Source organism: Malania oleifera, chromosome 12, assembly GCF_029873635.1.
Source record: "Malania oleifera isolate guangnan ecotype guangnan chromosome 12, ASM2987363v1, whole genome shotgun sequence".
Taxonomy (NCBI): Eukaryota; Viridiplantae; Streptophyta; class Magnoliopsida; order Santalales; family Ximeniaceae; genus Malania; species Malania oleifera.
Window position 1 is genome coordinate 46,555,920 of NC_080428.1, and position 16,657 is coordinate 46,572,576.

General features: G+C 36.8%; 1 protein-coding gene across 1 annotated transcript; it reads left to right on the plus strand.

The window, feature by feature from the left end:
* Positions 1 to 355: 355 nt before the first annotated feature.
* Positions 356 to 10,138, plus strand: LOC131144606 (ER lumen protein-retaining receptor A). The gene is made up of 6 exons (XM_058093339.1): positions 356 to 661; positions 817 to 1,082; positions 7,335 to 7,450; positions 9,243 to 9,316; positions 9,552 to 9,615; positions 9,723 to 10,138. Exons 1-6 carry the CDS (start codon positions 571 to 573, stop codon positions 9,757 to 9,759), a joined length of 648 nt encoding a protein of 215 aa, XP_057949322.1. The 5' UTR covers positions 356 to 570; the 3' UTR covers positions 9,760 to 10,138.
* Positions 10,139 to 16,657: the final 6,519 nt, after the last annotated feature.

Sequence of the window (16,657 nt, forward strand, 5' to 3'; positions counted from 1 at the left end):
AAAAAGATAAAAACTTCTTATAATATTTTAAAAATATCATAGATTTCTTTTGAAATTCTAAACATGTCACAAACCTCTCTTGAAGTTTGATAAAAAAATTTAGATATTTCCTAAAAAATTTATTTTTTTATAAAAAGATAAAAATAAATTTGTATTTTTTTTTGGCAAATTTCAGGAAAGTTTTTGAAAATTTTGAAATTTGAAGGAGATTTTTGAAAATTTTGAAAAATTAGGAAAAATTACTTTTTTTTTTTTTTAAAATTCAAATTTAGGGGATGTCATGTTTTTCCTCTTTATTTTTTATTTTCTTTTATTTTATTTTCTCCATAAAAGGAGAAAGTAAATTTTGATTGCCAGTTGCGGCGATGGCGTGGTAGCAAGGTCCTATATGGAACTAGTTCTCACCGGTTGGAGACGCGTCACCCCGTCTCTCAAAATCCCCTTCGTCTCCGTTCCACTTCCCGAGTTCCTCTAGATCCTCCATCAGACCATAACTCGTCATCTCTCTCTCTCTCTCTGAAATCTAGGTCACAGCAGCAGCATAAGCGTCTCCATTTCACCTTCACAGCCATGAATATCTTCCGATTAGCTGGGGACATGACGCATCTCATCAGTATCATAGTCCTCCTCCTCAAAATCTACGCTACCAAATCATGTTCAGGTACCATTTCATTTCGAATACACTCTCCTTCTTGTTCTTCAATGCAAGAACTTGGTTTCATTCAGCTCTCAAAGGCAAGAAAAAGTTGTCCATAGGGGCTTCAATTGATCATTTTCTAGGGTTTTGTTCAGTGAGTTCCTTTGCTGTTTGATTAGGGATTTCGCTCAAGACGCAGGAGCTGTATGCCCTGGTGTTCTTGACTCGCTACTTGGATCTATTCACCGACTTCATCTCCGTGTACAACACTGTGATGAAGATTGTGTTCATTGTAACCTCTCTGGCAATCGTGTGGTGCATGCGGGTGCACCGTGTAGTGAAGCGGTCCTATGACAGAGAGCTCGACACCTTTCGTCACTACCTTCTCGTTGCCGCAAGCTTTGTCTTGGCGCTCCTTGTTCACGAGAAGTTCACATTTCAAGAGGTGACTCTCTCATTGTCAACTTTACCAATTTGTCATAGTTACTTTTGTCATTGAAACTAGCGGACTGTGCAGGAGATCCCTTCTTTGAACCAGGTTCTCCCATCTTCCTTAAAAATATTAATGTTCTCTTAGCTTATTTGAAAACCTTACTATAAAAATGTCAATGCTTCCATTGCCCACTTTACCAATTTTTAATTGTTACTTTCAAGTTAGTTTCACCAGCGGGCGGTGGAAGAGAGTCCTTCTTTGAGCCAGGTTCTCTTAGCTTATCTAATAACAATACTGTTCACTTAGCTTGTTTGAAAACCGCACTTCCATAAAAATGCCAATATTTTGTTGAAATTTGATGAAATATTATGCTTTAGTTGTCAGCTCTTTCCAAGTTTTTGTAGAGGCATTCTTTGGATGCTTCTTTGGAGGCATTTTTCACTTTCCCTTACTATTCTTGCTATTTTAATTGAATTACATTTTATTGTATTTCATATCTTAAAGTAGGTCTGAGAATGATGTAACTTGAAGATCTAGGTTATGTTTGGTTCGCAAATAGAATAGGTTGGGAATGGAATGGTCATTATATAGGAATATAATAACTTACAAAGGGAAATCTGTACCTGTCAAAAGGAAACGGCCTTGCAAGAAATTTTATTAATTCATAACATGGAATAGGCAATGAAGACTATTCCCAAATTTCACCATGGGAATGTCTATCCTATCTTATTCCATGTTGGATAGAATAACACAAACTTTTGCATGAGTGACTTTTTTCTTGTAAACCATTATATCCCCTGTGCAGCTTCCATTTCATACCTGCTCCATGTTGTGAATCAAAAGTAACATTATCCTCAACTGTTCATCCTGCAGTTCCAAACCTTAGAATAAGGGGAAGTGGATGTAATGGAAAGTATATCCTTCCAGCAGATGCAAGTTCATTTTCTTTTATTATCCATGTTCGTTTCATTTGCTAGGCTACACTTGGTAGGAAGGATGAAAGGTGAGAGGATGGAAATGTTTTGATCCAATGGCTGGCGTGCACGAGCACAACTAGAAAAGTATTGCACAAATCACCCTTTGGAGTAAAAATTTTTTATCCTCCCACTTTTCTGCCTTTCCTATCAAACACCTACAAATTCAGATGCCTAAATGCCCTCAATTACGGTTCTTAGTACTTCTTTTCTTTTTTCTTTTTTTATCAGAAAAGATAAAATTTATTAAAGGGAACCAAGGGGATTCCATCCATGTAACAAAAACATTGTTAAAAAAAGAAATTGCCCATGATAAAGGGTGTCAAAAAAAAGTCTAGAATTGAGTCTGTCAGCCATGTATGAGAACTAGTATTAGTCATAGTTTATCTCTCTTTGATAATATTACTGACATAACTGATCCTTTCAAGACTTTCTCTCCTCCATATATGCCTTACTATTTCAGTATCCCATTTACATTTTTTTTTTCTAAGCCATTATCCCGTTCACATAGTTGTATGTATCTGAAGTATAAAAAATAGCTAAAAGAAAGGACTTTGTATGGAAAAAATGGGCAGTGGTAAGAGTGCTAAAACAACCAATAAAAAGCAGGCAAAGAGTTATGTTTTTGAAGCTGTTGGATTACTACTTTAGCTAAAATTATTGAAGTTTGATCTCCTTGCAAGATGTGGGCCAACAACGTATATCAACCTGTAATACTTCCCCGCAATTGCAGCCTCATTGCATGTGGACAGGGAAACAAATGATAAATAAAACTCATTACATGGAATAAGATAATTTTTAACCATCATACAATAAATTTGGGCAAGAAGATTAGAATGTAGGACCTCGTGGCTATTGTTAATATCATGTTAAATTACCACTTTACCTAAAAGCTTAAGATATTAGGTTGTGGGTCAAGGTCAAAATTGTATATCAAACTTTAACATAAGCATATGATCTAGATAATACTGAAATGTATTAATAATGCAAATAGTATATGCATATTTGTAAATACAAATTACCACAATTGATTTTGGATTTGATATCTTTCTAAAACAAATAAAATATATGAAATATTGTTTCTAAATATGATCTATCTTGATGATTTTTTGGTAATCAGAAAAAAAATTTACCTTAGTTCAGATATATTGTAGTTGTTTTTATTTTTCTAGCATTGAACTAGGATCTAAAATTTGAAGTTTGATATATTTTGTTTGCTGAATACTTATAATTCTGACACATTCACAATGATGAGACTGAAGTTAAGTTGGCTTTCATTAGCATGAAATTATATTTGAGCCTAAATGTTCTTAATTATATCTTTTTGATAAACAAGTTCACAATTATATTTCATGCAAGAGGTGCACACAATGTGTATGCTAGGGGTAGGATTATCCTTAATAGCTTTACCATTAAGGTGAGTTGACAAGTCTAAAGAGTTCCCAACTTGCAGGCGCCATAATGAGCAGAGTCCAGGAGCTAATAGAACTGATGATCCTGAATAGCATAATTTTGGGAAAACCTATGATACTCTCCCTCCTAGCATTGACATCATCTCCACTGACCTCTACAGAAAGGCACTCCCTCACAAAGAAAATGTCTTTGTTGTTGCTGCTACACCCCAGTCATCACCCTCCCCCCAAAAGAAAACCAAAGAAAAGAAAAATAAAAAAAAAAGGAAAAAAGGAAAAACTCATTACACTTATGCCATCGCTCCCACATTTGTTTAATGGCTTGCGAGAATGTGTGTTCTTGTATTTTGCACTTTTAGAAAGAATTGAAAATTATGTTGCTGCTAGGAAATCCTATCCATGCAACAGGGCTGATATGAGGAACTTAGGCATTGTTAGAGAGCTAAGTAATTGGTTTGGATCTTCCTGTATATATCTCTGCCGAGCTTATGTAAAGGGCTACAGTTAGCATATGGAATTTGTTTTTGCATGCATTGCTTTAGTGGATCCAAGACCTACAGTTAAGTGGGGGCTGAGTCATTCGTGGCCCATGCATGAGGCAACTCTTAAAAATTTTAAATTATTTATATGATTTAAGTTTTTAAAATCATTCTTTTATAATCATAAACTATTATATGTATTCTTAATCTATCAATAAAATTCTTCTTTTGCTATAAAAAAAATATCATAAACTCTTATATTATTGGTCTAGACGTATTATTAGAGTACTACTCAAAACAATTAATTAAGGAAAAAAGGGCCCAACTTTTTACTATGTTCATTTGGAAAGAAAACACCTTACAATTGCCCTTGACGGGTTTTAATGTCTTGTAATTGCTCCATAATTAATTTATTGGAATGCTATTGAAAATCCATCTCTCAATATAAGTGACTAAATAATAATTCATCCAACAATTTGTGGTTCAATATGGAAAAAATAATAATTTAAGGTTCACCTCAAATTAGGACTCATAATAAAATAACTCAATGTTCTAAAATATGTTGTGAATATTTTTTAGAAATCATTGATAGAATTCTAGGAATCTAATCTTGTTTATTGGAATTAGCCCCTCGATTAAAAAAAACTAAGAAAATTAAACTAGAGCCCCAAATCTTGTTTATTTGGACTTAGACCCCTGTTGAGTGGGTGCGATCTCCTAAAGCCCTGCTGCTGTAATCCCTATTTCATGTATACCTTTAGTGGTTTTTTGTAAATTCATTGGGGGCTATAGCCCACACTCATATCAATATGTGATAATTTCATTTGAGTTTTTTGCTAATTCATTTTATAAAGTGTTAGGCCCTGTAGAAATTGAATAAGACCTGGCCTTTTTTATTTCTTTTACATTAGGCATGTCAATGAAATTTTTATTTTGTTTAAATACACATGGAGTTTTAGAAATTCAATAACTAAGGTCGATGTATCTGTTTTTATTTGTTGATTCCCTGTGAATACTGGCTTGTGTGAAATCTGTGCCTGTACATGTGCCTAGACAGATACTAAAACCTAGTAGATTGATGCAATTTTTACAGGACATTCTAACCATTATTTGTAAACTATTGAAATAATACAGTTTTTATATTTATAATTGGGTTGAACTCTTGGATGAATGGCTTGTGGACTTATGTTTGGGCTTCTCTAAACCTTAAGGAAGAAGAATGACATGAGGGAACAGTGTGAAACCGAAGTCTGAGGACCTGTGAGGCTGAAATATTTGTTTATTTATTTATTTTTTCAGATTCAGTTAATATAATTTAAACCACTTATGGAGACATTGGAAAGAGACTTGCGTGCCCTGTAAAATTGTTGTACTTGCTTGATGTTACAAAGAAGCAGTGAGGGTTGGATATTTTAGTTTATCAACTATCAAAGTGCTTTAATTTTCTTTAGGCATGCTTGGTGGGGACATTCCTTATGCTTCAACCTCCTTTAATGAGTACTGAATTGGCATTGCAAATAAACATGGAAGTCTGAGTTTTTGAGTGTAGTTGCAAGAAAATCCTTTCAATTCGTTGTTGTTAAAATCATCATTTGGATTAAAGGATCCTATGGATCCTTCTTTGACAAAATGATCTAGATCCTATGTAGAATTGCAAATTCATAGGATCACAGTAGAATCGGAATTGGACCAGTAGGATTGGTGGAATAAGTGGCATTATAAATTCTACAGTAAAATTATATTCTTAGTTCTTTCAAAACTTCTTTGACTATGGACTTGGTGCTTGACTTGTACAACTTGTAAGCACAAAAGATATAATGTATGATTTGATATTTTTCACTTAAATATTTAGAAATTATGAATTGCTAACTTCATTGTTTAGTTCATTGCTGTTTAGTTGATGAATCAAATGTTGGTGTTAAGGTTGAGGATGAATATGAAATTAGTACACTAATGCATTGTAATAATTAATGTGATGTTGATGGTTGTAATTTTAATGATGGGCTTGACGAGCAATTGATGATGATATCAATGATATTGATGAAGCACATAGTGTCTTGGATGATGAAATTAATTTTGAGAAGCTAGCTTGACCGTATTTTTGGGATTTTAAGTGGACAGTTTGACACGCATTTATTCCTTTTCACTGTGAGTTGGTCTGATTGAGTTAGGAATTCTACAATTTGTACATTGATCTCCTTGTTATAAAAAGGATCAACCAATCGAGCCGCATATCACTTTAATTTTCTTAATTTTTAATACTTACCAACTAAATTTTATGCATATATTATTCAAGCTTACAAAAAACTAACTTATGAGGGTGATTTTGAAATTTACTTTGATAACGTCTTACAATCTTCAATTTGATCCGACAATCCATTCCTATTTTAACAACCTTGTTTGTATTATGATTCTGTTTTCAAGAAGGAATCCAATGGGGCTTGGGATTAAACTACAATTGCCTTCTGGCAAGGAGTGGAGGGGGTGGGAGTGAGTGGGTGAACTCATTCTAGGAGTGGCTGCTGGAAATGCAGTGAAGGCCACTCAAGAAGGGCTTGTTTTGCATGGTTGAAAATTGAGATTTGCTCTTTTGGATGTAGTTGACTGTGTATGAGTTGATGTGTAAAAAATAGTGTTATCTGATCTGATTTGGAAAAAAAGTTGGAGCAGTACAAATAATATCAATGTGTCTTTCTGCCAAATGTTGAAATTGCTAGTTTAAGGGCACCATATTGTTGCAGTTGTGATAGAGAAAATAAAAAATAAAAAATGAGGACAGCAGTATTTGCCCGCTATTAGCTATTAGCTCCCTGAAAAATGGCTAGAGCAGTAGCCAATTATTTGCCTACGCAGTGTGCATGCTTATATCCCCTTGAACTTTGTCTCAAGTGAAAGGAAAAATTGAGGAAAAAAATATGAGGAACAAATCAGTGGGCAAAATGGTGAGAAAATAATTTTAAAATTCAAATATAATAAATGAAATTTCTTCTTCTTTTGCCTCAAGGATTGCTTGTGTTTGGGCCGCTACATAGCAGGTCCAATGTGTGGTCAAAAATCTTTTTTGCTCCATCGGAAGAAACCTTGTTCTGTTACTTATGTTTGATGTTTGTTTGGAGTCTTTTCTATCAATAAATAGCTTTTGATGGGCAATTGTTCTCTATATTGCTCAAATTGAGATTATAAAGCTTTATTTATTTATTGTTTACTTTGAGAGGGTGGTTATGGTGGTGATGGGTGTAACTTAAAATATTTTACTCATGTTTGCCCATCTAATTTAAGAAAATAACTTCTTTTTTTTTTTTAAATTTACTATTACCCTTTTGTTCTTAGTTACTGATTTTGATGTCATGCACCATCATAAGCATGGTCTGCTGTGTATTTTGATTTGATCTACTGCAGATCTTCTGGGCATTTTCAATATACTTGGAGGCAGTTGCAATTCTCCCGCAGTTAGTTCTGCTACAGCGAAGTGGAAATGTAGACAATTTAACAGGGCAATATGTTTTCTTTCTTGGGTATGTATCCTTTCTTTGCAGATATCACAGATTTGCTTTCTATGTCTTCTACATTATTTCTGTCGTTTTGTTTTAGAAATAAGTTCATTTACCTGCATTAAGTTTGCATTCCTTGTAGCTGAAAGTGCCATTCCACTGCTTCACACCTAACATCCCTGGAAAATAAATCCCTTCCATGAGTACTTTACATCCCTTCCCTGGCATGTGTACAGAGCTTTATATGTGTGTGCGTGCATATATATAAATTATTAATTAATTTTTTTTGGTTTAGACATGTGTTTGTATACTGAACTAAATACAGAATTGTGTTTGCTGTTCTAAAGTTCATATAACTTTTTGACAACAGCCATATGTTCCTTCAAATGATTGGGAGTTTACTACTTTTCCCCAAATATTTAAAGGTCTTTCTATTTTAAGATACTTCATTTTCATCCTTTATGGGAGGTATCCCATAGTCAACAATTTGGGACAGCTGGCTTTTAGATAAAACATGTGCGATTTGCTATGCCAGCATTACAGTTAAAATGACAAAGCTAGCTTCATATGAAGTGAAAAAGGAGCGTGAAAAATTGATTAGAGAGAAAAGATGGTTGCAGAAACACTGGTGACCTCCATGGTGGCCTGCATCCTATATTCTCCTCGTGAAATCTGAGAATAAAAGAAGAGTTGCTTTGGCTCTTTTTTTTGGGGGAGGGGGGGCGGGGTTTGTTTAAATCTGAACTCACTCTTCCCTCCCTCTCCCTCTCTCTCTCTCTCTCTCTCTCTCGCTATGACTCTGACTAGAGAGTAGATGATGTCACGATAGTAGTGAGATGTAAGGTCCACCAGGCTGTACAAAGCCACTGAGCACAAGATGATGACTTCCACTGCCATGACTACCTCTCTGTTCCGAAGTGTGCAATGAGAGACATAAATGGTCAAACTTGATTTTTCATGGGCAGAAATTGCATTAACCAGAATTCTCATATTGCTATTGAAGGTGGCGTCAGTTACACACACTATGTGGAGTCTTCCATAAAATTTAAGAATAATAATTTGACATCCCTTGCAAATCAAATCTGTGTCTGCCCTTGTGGTTCTCCATACCATTTCCAGATTTCCTTGCAATCTTATTGGGGATTAGATTGGTTCTATTGTGTGCCACCACACCATTGTGTTTGGGCGAGGATCTGGAAATTCAGCAAGACAGCATTAACCTCAACCATGACAAAATTTCCAGGTACCTATGTAAGGAACACAGTTGCTGACCGGTATCATTTTCCATATCAACTTAATCTGTTTTGTGGAACTGCCATTCAAATACGGAGTTTTTTTAAAAAAAAAAAAATCATTTTTGGGTGTTCAAATCTGCAAAATTTTGGGATTCATGCTCACTTGTGTTTTGGGAGATGAAGGGCACAGTTAGTCGCATTAAAGTTGGGTCATTTACTAATTTAGTCACATCAAAAATATTTTTTTCTGAGATCAGCAGTTATCTTTCCTTGGGAATCCATTAGAATCTGTCACTTAAGAAGGATGACAGCTTACTAGCTCAAAAAATGGTAGGGTCTTTTTGTAGCCATGCTCTATAGTTAAAGGGACATTTTTGTGATTATCCCAATTCTTTGGGTCTTTACTTATCTTGGAAATTAGCTGTAAATTCCAGGCTTAATCATGTGAGATACCTAACTATTGCTATGATGGCAATGGACAGCTAGTTGAGCGGCATAGATACTTTGTTTTTTACTTTGCTTTCTGTGCAATAAATATTTTTGTTTAGAATCTGTTCCTGATTTATATGTGTATCCTCTAGGGCTTATCGGGCATTTTACATCCTCAACTGGATCTATCGCTATTTCTCAGAGCCGCATTTTAGTCGATGGATAGGTAAAATTTATTCATATTGAATTTGTGTCATGTTTGATTTGCGGAATGGAATGGGATGGGATGGGAAATGGAACTATATGAAAATTTGAATGGTGACAATTACAAATTACAGTGATAAATTCAATTTCATTGTCAGATTTCATTCCATTCCTATGTATTAAACATGTAATTGAAGGTTTTTTTGTGCGATCATGCATACTGACTCTTATTTTTTAAAATTTTCCTGATTTCTCAGCCTGCGTCTCTGGTCTTGTCCAGACAGCACTTTATGCAGATTTCTTCTATTTTTACTTTATTAGGTGAGAGAACTAGCACCCACCTGATAATGATTGATCCACTTACATATGCTTAATTATTTTTTTAAAAAAAATTTTGATGTGCAAATGATGAATCATTTGTTTTACAGCTGGAAAAATAATGCGAAACTTCAGCTGCCAGCTTGAGCCTGAGCAGGGAGATGTCAAAGGTTTTTAGTTAATTCTGCTGAATCATGGCGAGGTTCGGGAAAACACACCTCCATAATCACAGATATGAGTTTTGTAGTTCTGAACTCAGATGACTTCCTGATGTCGAACATCAATGGGAAATCAGTGGCGGTCTGCGTGGAGATACCCATCACACGTTCACACTAAAATTTAGAGCAAACAAGCACCCTTACCCTTCTTCATCTGAGGTTACCGTTTTTACATACTAACCATCTTGCCATTACTGACATGTAAAGATGTTATTGAAGGAAAAAGAATGTGGATTTTGCTTACCAACCTTACCCAATGCATCAATTTACTGTAGATGCCATAATTCAGAACCTGCCCTTGAGAGAAAGTGTCTTATTCTGTTCTCTGGATGCCGTGGGAAGTTGAGGATTGTTTTAACCTTCTCTCTGCAAAATGGTTGAAACCAAGGCTGTTAATCTTCCGACCTGCCCTCATTTGGCAGGAAATAGAATTTGTAATTTTTGTGCCAACCATTCAATTCAGGATGGTCTCGTCCATTTCTGCTCGAACATCAACTGAGTTATCCCAAGAAATCTGATTTTAAGACTCCTGGGAAGAGGATTTCAGCTAATGATCAAAAAGGGGAAAAATTATAATTATCTGCTGTAACTATTCAATCTTAACAGCTGGAAAGGAACTCTGGGATGGCACTAGGCTGTCAAAAGGGGAAAGACTACCATGAAATCGCCCTAATTATCTTGCTTTTGGAGAGAGAGAGAGGCAGAGTAGGATATTGAGATTTATTTCATTTTTGTCGCCCTTGGGAGTTTAAGTTGTTTATATATGTTTGATGAAAAAATTAAGCAGAATTTAAGTAGTGATGTGGATTTAGATGGATAAATGATGGATTGATTATTACAAATGCAAGGATAAGGTAAATAAAATTAGTAAAAATTGGAGAAGGGGAGAAAAGAGGAAGGTGAAATTACTTATATTAGAAGAGGAGAGGGAAGAGGATAGGGGTGTTAAAAATTATCAAAAAATTAAAAGCAGAATCGAAATTGGACCAAAATCAATTTTGATTTGGTTTTCCAGTCTTTGGCTTCAATTGTGATTCTTGAAAGAAAAATCGAAATAATTAATAAAATGTAATAATATTGTATATTTAATATTTATAGATGTTGTCACTCCCAACTGCCAAGAACTCTGCCAATCCACCTCTGGTGGACTGTCATAGCCTCTTCATCCTCTACCCTTGATCACCTGCAACCACCCTCCCTCTCAGTCTCCTTTGCTGCCACCATCTTCCCCAAGGCCCTTCCTCCCCATCGTCGCCTCTTCAGCAAAGAAACTCCTGCGGCCTGCCCCTCCCCCCACATCCCCCATATCACTTATCTCATCCAAGCCTTCCAAGAGAAATGGTACTCCCTCAAGTGCGACCAACTTAAGGCCAAATTTTGGTGTAAAAATGCAGTTGTGCCGCTGTGAAGTAAAGATTGAAGAATGAACATAAATGCAATCGGTTGCTATAAAGTGAAGAATGACAGAAAAATGCAGTTGTGCCATTGTACCTCTTCTTCTCTTCTTCTCGCACATTGATTCAATTGAAGTTAAAAACTCCTCACTTCTCATAAATCCCCCACCGCACTCTCTAGTACAAGCATCCTCCAGTAATGTGCTCTCAGTTTAATTGTTCACCCTTGGGCTGATTCTAGCTTTAACGGCTTGTTTAGTTTAAATTCGAAAAATTGAATCTAATCTAACCGAACCATTTAATCGATAGACTGTGATTTTTATTTTTAAGTCGATGGTTTACAGTTCGATTTTGGTCTTATATTTTTGAGAATCGGACATTTTGGTTTAGTTTTTGATTTCCGAACATTTTGGTTTGATTTTCAGTTGAAGTCATAATTGAATCCTATAAAACCAAGTTCATCCCTAGAAGAATTCAAGAGGAGAAGAAAGTGAGAGAAGATAAAGAGATAAAGAGGGATAAAAGGGATTAATGTTAGTATATTAAATTATATTTGTTGAATTGAGTTGAAGATTCCTTCACAATAATCATTATAGTTATTTATGCCTCTTCACATTAAATTTACATTAATTTTATGGTTATAAGTGTAAATTCAAAATATTAAACCCTAAAAATAGAGAATGTTTCTACAACATTTAAAACCTAATCATAAATTGGGATCATTTTATAAGATTAAAGATTCAATTTAGTATAGTTGACATGCCTGCCCAATGTTTATATGCCTTGTCGCTTAATGATGGGTGAATTTCATCTTATGACCTAGGTGACTATCGTTGCCTGATAATTGCATGAGCTTATTCGCATGAGTGGCTGCTAACAACTTTTGAATTATCTATGTAATAGGCATATCCATCCCTTAAGTGATTTGTGTCTCGCTTGCAATGTATCTTTCCTTTTTAAACAATCCTATGCTTAGTCACTAGGGTGATTAGGTGACATATGATTTATCTTACTTAAGAAACCTTTTTTTTAAGATGATTATCTTGGTGGAACAATCATCATCACTATTGCTGAATGAAAAGTTGAATGACTTTTGAAGTGTTCTTCGATCACTATCACATGAAAAGAAAGAAAGTATGAATGACTTGGACGACTAGGGGTTTACTCCGGGGGATCGCTCTGATGCCTAAGTAAGGGATTTGCTTGAGAGGTTTTATGCAACATTAAAATAATGGGTTAGAATGAGATGTCTTACCTCTTCATGGTGTCCCCTTTTATATTGGCAAGTTTTGACCCTAAGTGATATGCCATTTATGAGCGTATTATGGCGCTTGGCGTGAATCACTCTAATCTTTTTGGTCATTACAACGCTGACATGAATTGCTCTAGCTAAACAATTGACTTGGGTGGTTTCGTAACTGCCCTAATCAATGTAGTGCTTTAGTCTTCTTTTGATTTATCTTAGGTGTTGATTTGACAGCCAGTTTTCTTAATGGTGATTTATTTAGGGTATATCAGTTGCCCCCCCTTAAGGTTTTGAATATTTGAAACTTGTTTCCAAAGTTTGAAAGTAGTCTCTCTCTCTCTCTCTCTCTCTCTCTCTCTCTCTCTCTCTCTCTCTCTTTGCTGAACCGGAGACGTCCTCATAGTTGCCAAATTGCCGCTGATGTCTGCTACAGGTCGCTTATCTGGCATAATAGTTTATCGAGCCGATTGCACGGCTTATTAAGCCGAGTTAGCTAATCTGAACCAATGTCGCTACCGAGCTGCTTACGTGGCTTGCTGAGTCGTTTCTGAGCCTAGTTGGCTCATCTAGCCGATGCCGCTATCGAGTTGCCTACGCGGCTTACCAAATCATTTTCGTTTTGTTGTTGGCTCATCCGAGCCGATGCCGTTACCGATCTGCCTACGTGGCTTGCAGAGCTGATGTTTTCAAACAACCCTCGATCCGACCAACTAAAATCCAAGCAGCTCTTTGTTGTACTATTAGCGCCGACCAGCTACGATCCGACTAGCTTTGATCCGAGCAACTTTTTGTGCAGCTACTTGTGCCGACCAACTGTGATTTGACCTGTTCTTTGAGTGCCATTCGTGTCGACCAACTCTGATACAAGCAACTTTTTAAGTGGCTACTCGTGTCGACCAACTGTGTTTCGACCAGCTTTTTGAGTGGCTATTCATACCGTTTAGTTTTGATCCAACTAGCTCTTTGAGTGGTTATTCATACCGTCCAACTTTGATCCGAGTAGCTCTTTGAGTGACCATTCGTACTGACCAGCGTTGATCCAAGTAGCTCTTTGAGTGGCCATTCGTGCTGACCAGCTGTGTTCCAACTACCCCTTTGAGTTGCCATTCGTGTTGACTAGCTGTGTTCTGACTAGCCCTTTGAGTGGTCATTCGTGCCGACTAGCTGTGTTTCAACCAGCACTTTGAGTGGCCATTTGTGTTGACCAGCTATGATCCAACCAGCGCTTTGAGTGACCATTCGTGCTGAAAAATTGTGTTTCGACCAGATCTTTGAGTGTCCATTCATGCCGACCAGCTCTGATCCGAGCAGCTCATTGAGTGGTCATTCGTGCCGACTAGCTCTGATCCGAGAAGCTCTTTGAGTGTCTCTTCGTGCCATCCAGCTCTAATCCGAGTAGATCTTTGAGTGACCATTTGTGTTGACCAACTTTGATCTAAGTAGCTGTTTATGCCGATTTTTCTTTTGCCTTATGAGTTGTGTTGATCATTTGGGTTTTCTTTAAACCTCATAAACTTTGCTTATCAGCTGGGCCGTTTTTCTTTCACCTCATGAGTCGTGCTCATTAGTTGGGCTGTCTGTTGACTTTTTGAGTCCAATCTCTATTTTGATGTTGACAAAGCACAAGTTACTTATGTGTGCATTTAGCATGTGAACAGGTCTATACTTCTGCACACATGAAGCAAAAGGGAAATGGAAGCCATGAAGCAACTAAAGTACATACTCCCGGCGTATTCCATGCAGATTCAAGAGCAAGAGAAGAAGACATTTGTTTTCCAATTTATAATTGCATTTGGATTTCTGGTCTATAATTATATGGTCTGTAATAACTGCATCTCTTGCATGATAAGGGTTGAATGCTCAAAAGACCATAGACTGACCATTAGAACCCAAAACCTTTGGTACAAAATGCTATAAACTTATTCACACATAGTTGAATAAGTTCAAGGACAAAAACAGGGCAAAACTTGCACTTTCAAAGAGCCTCGATTGACCGAACCTTGACCGTTTAAAACACGCCGGTCGACTGACCCCTCTAGCAGACCAAAGTCAACACCTTGACCATGGCTTAGCTGACTGACCCATTTTTGAACCAAGCATCCACGGTCGACTGAACCTCGCACTACCTTCCTCATCCAACCGATCATTTAGTTCAAAATGACCACGGTCGACCGAACCTCCTTCATAGCAGACTGTTCCCTTATCATGGTCGACCGAACCCACGAAGGGTTCCGGATTGCCTTCAGTTAGGTGGACCATCCCAATCCTTGGTTAACCGAGCCATGCCTGAAAATATTATTTTTTCCTTAGATGGTCGACTGACCCGAACTTAGGTCGACCGAACCTCTCGGGTTGGAAATTTTTAACCCTGCTAAATAGGGGTTAATTTTAATTAAACGTTTCCCAAAAACCCCTCCGTGTCCCTAACGGTTTAAAAATTCGGGATTCTATATATACCCCTTCATTTGTCCAGATTAAGCAGAGATTAGCAACTTGTTCACTCTAAATTTTTTGTACTCTTATTGCTTACATTTTATCAATTTTCAAGCATATTATACATACTCTTTTATACTCTTTCTTGCTTGATTATTTTTAAAAAGAAGAGAGTCTTTATTTCATACTCCTCTTCTTGCAAATCAATTGCAATTTGAAGGGTGTTTGTTCTTCATTGTTTGACATATACTCTCACATAACTATACATATTTGAAAAACCTTCTTGAGAGTTAGCTTTTGTGATTTTTCCCATAGTATTTCATATTGATAAATATTGATTGGGAAAATCTCATCTTTGCTTCGGAGTCTTGGCATTCTCATTGCAAGATTCAAAAGCTTGCACATTATTTTTGATAAAATTTTTTGCAAGCTTAAACCCTAAATATCAGTGGTGCTTAATATTTGATAAAATATTTTTGAGATATTTGATTAGGGTTTCTAAGTACCCTTGGTTATTCTTTTATTGAATATATTATATTGAATCAAAGGTATCACTCTCTCTCTCTCTCTCTCTCTCTCTCACACACACACACACACACACACACACACACACACACACACACACACACACACACACATATATATATATATATATATATATATATCTATATACACATTTATTGAGAGCTAACATATTGCTTAACCAAATCTCACTTGAGCATATATCCTTATCATTTGTGAGTGCATTGATTATATTGTGCTTATTGGTGTACTTATCTGCTTGTGAAGAAGCACCTTGTATTGTACCCAAAAATTATTTGATTATTTGTTGTATTCTTGACGTGTGGTCGGAAGAGGATTGCATTGGCCTGTAACGTGCACCGGATGGTTTAGACCCAGTTAAGAAAACCAAGTATGCCTTTCTAAGGTGTTGTTGTAAAGGTTGGGGTTATTCCTGTAAATTTGACCTAGGGTACTCCTCGCCCGGTAAGGAGAGGAAATTGTAACTAGTTCCGTTCCACCCGTAAGTGGGCAAATTTAGTGGAATCGTCTTGCTTGTTAGCTTGGGACAAAGACGTAGGCAGTATTGGTCAAACCCCGATAACATATCTTGTGTCACTCTCTTCCCTATGCTTTTTAATTTCCGCACTTGAATGTTTATATCTTTATTAATGTGAATGGTTGGGAAGTACTGAGTTTGATTTATCTATTTTATTTATCTGCTCAATTTTATTGTGTTGGGTGATTGGTAAATGATTTGACAAACCCTGTCAGTGTAGCCACTGATAAATTGATGCCTAGTGGCTGAGCCTCTATCCCACACAATTTAACAAACTCCCGAGCCATGAATGAATGTGTCGCTCTTGAATCAAACAACACAATAGCTTTATGCGACAAAAATAAAATAGTACATGTCACCATGTCGCCAGCATCCTCTGCATCTCTCGGCGTAAGTGAATATACCAGCGCCTAGGTGGTGCCCCTTTGGTGACCACCTCGGGGTGCCTGATTATGTCCCCAGAACTGATGAGGTGCGGGCATATCACTAAGAGGTGCATGATAGTCTCGTGCTATGTGGCCAAGTCTACCACATCGGTAACCGCCAACTGATCTACCCCGGCACTCGCCCTAATGCCTTTGATGACACTTGGGGCAAGGAGGGCGTGACTGAGTTCCCAGAGGAGTTCAGGGTCCCACCTACTGTTGCCGACCCGTGTAGTCACCAGGCCTTCTCTATGTACCCCGACTGGTGT

Excerpts from the sequence above, each read along its gene's own strand:
- LOC131144606 (XM_058093339.1), top strand. The coding sequence starts at position 571 with ATGAATATCTTCCGATTAGCTGGGGACATGACGCATCTCATCAGTATC. Across the intron at positions 1,083-7,334 it reads AGAAGTTCACATTTCAAGAG|ATCTTCTGGGCATTTTCAAT; the intron begins GTGACTCTCTCA and ends GATCTACTGCAG. Across the intron at positions 9,317-9,551 it reads GCATTTTAGTCGATGGATAG|CCTGCGTCTCTGGTCTTGTC; the intron begins GTAAAATTTATT and ends CTGATTTCTCAG.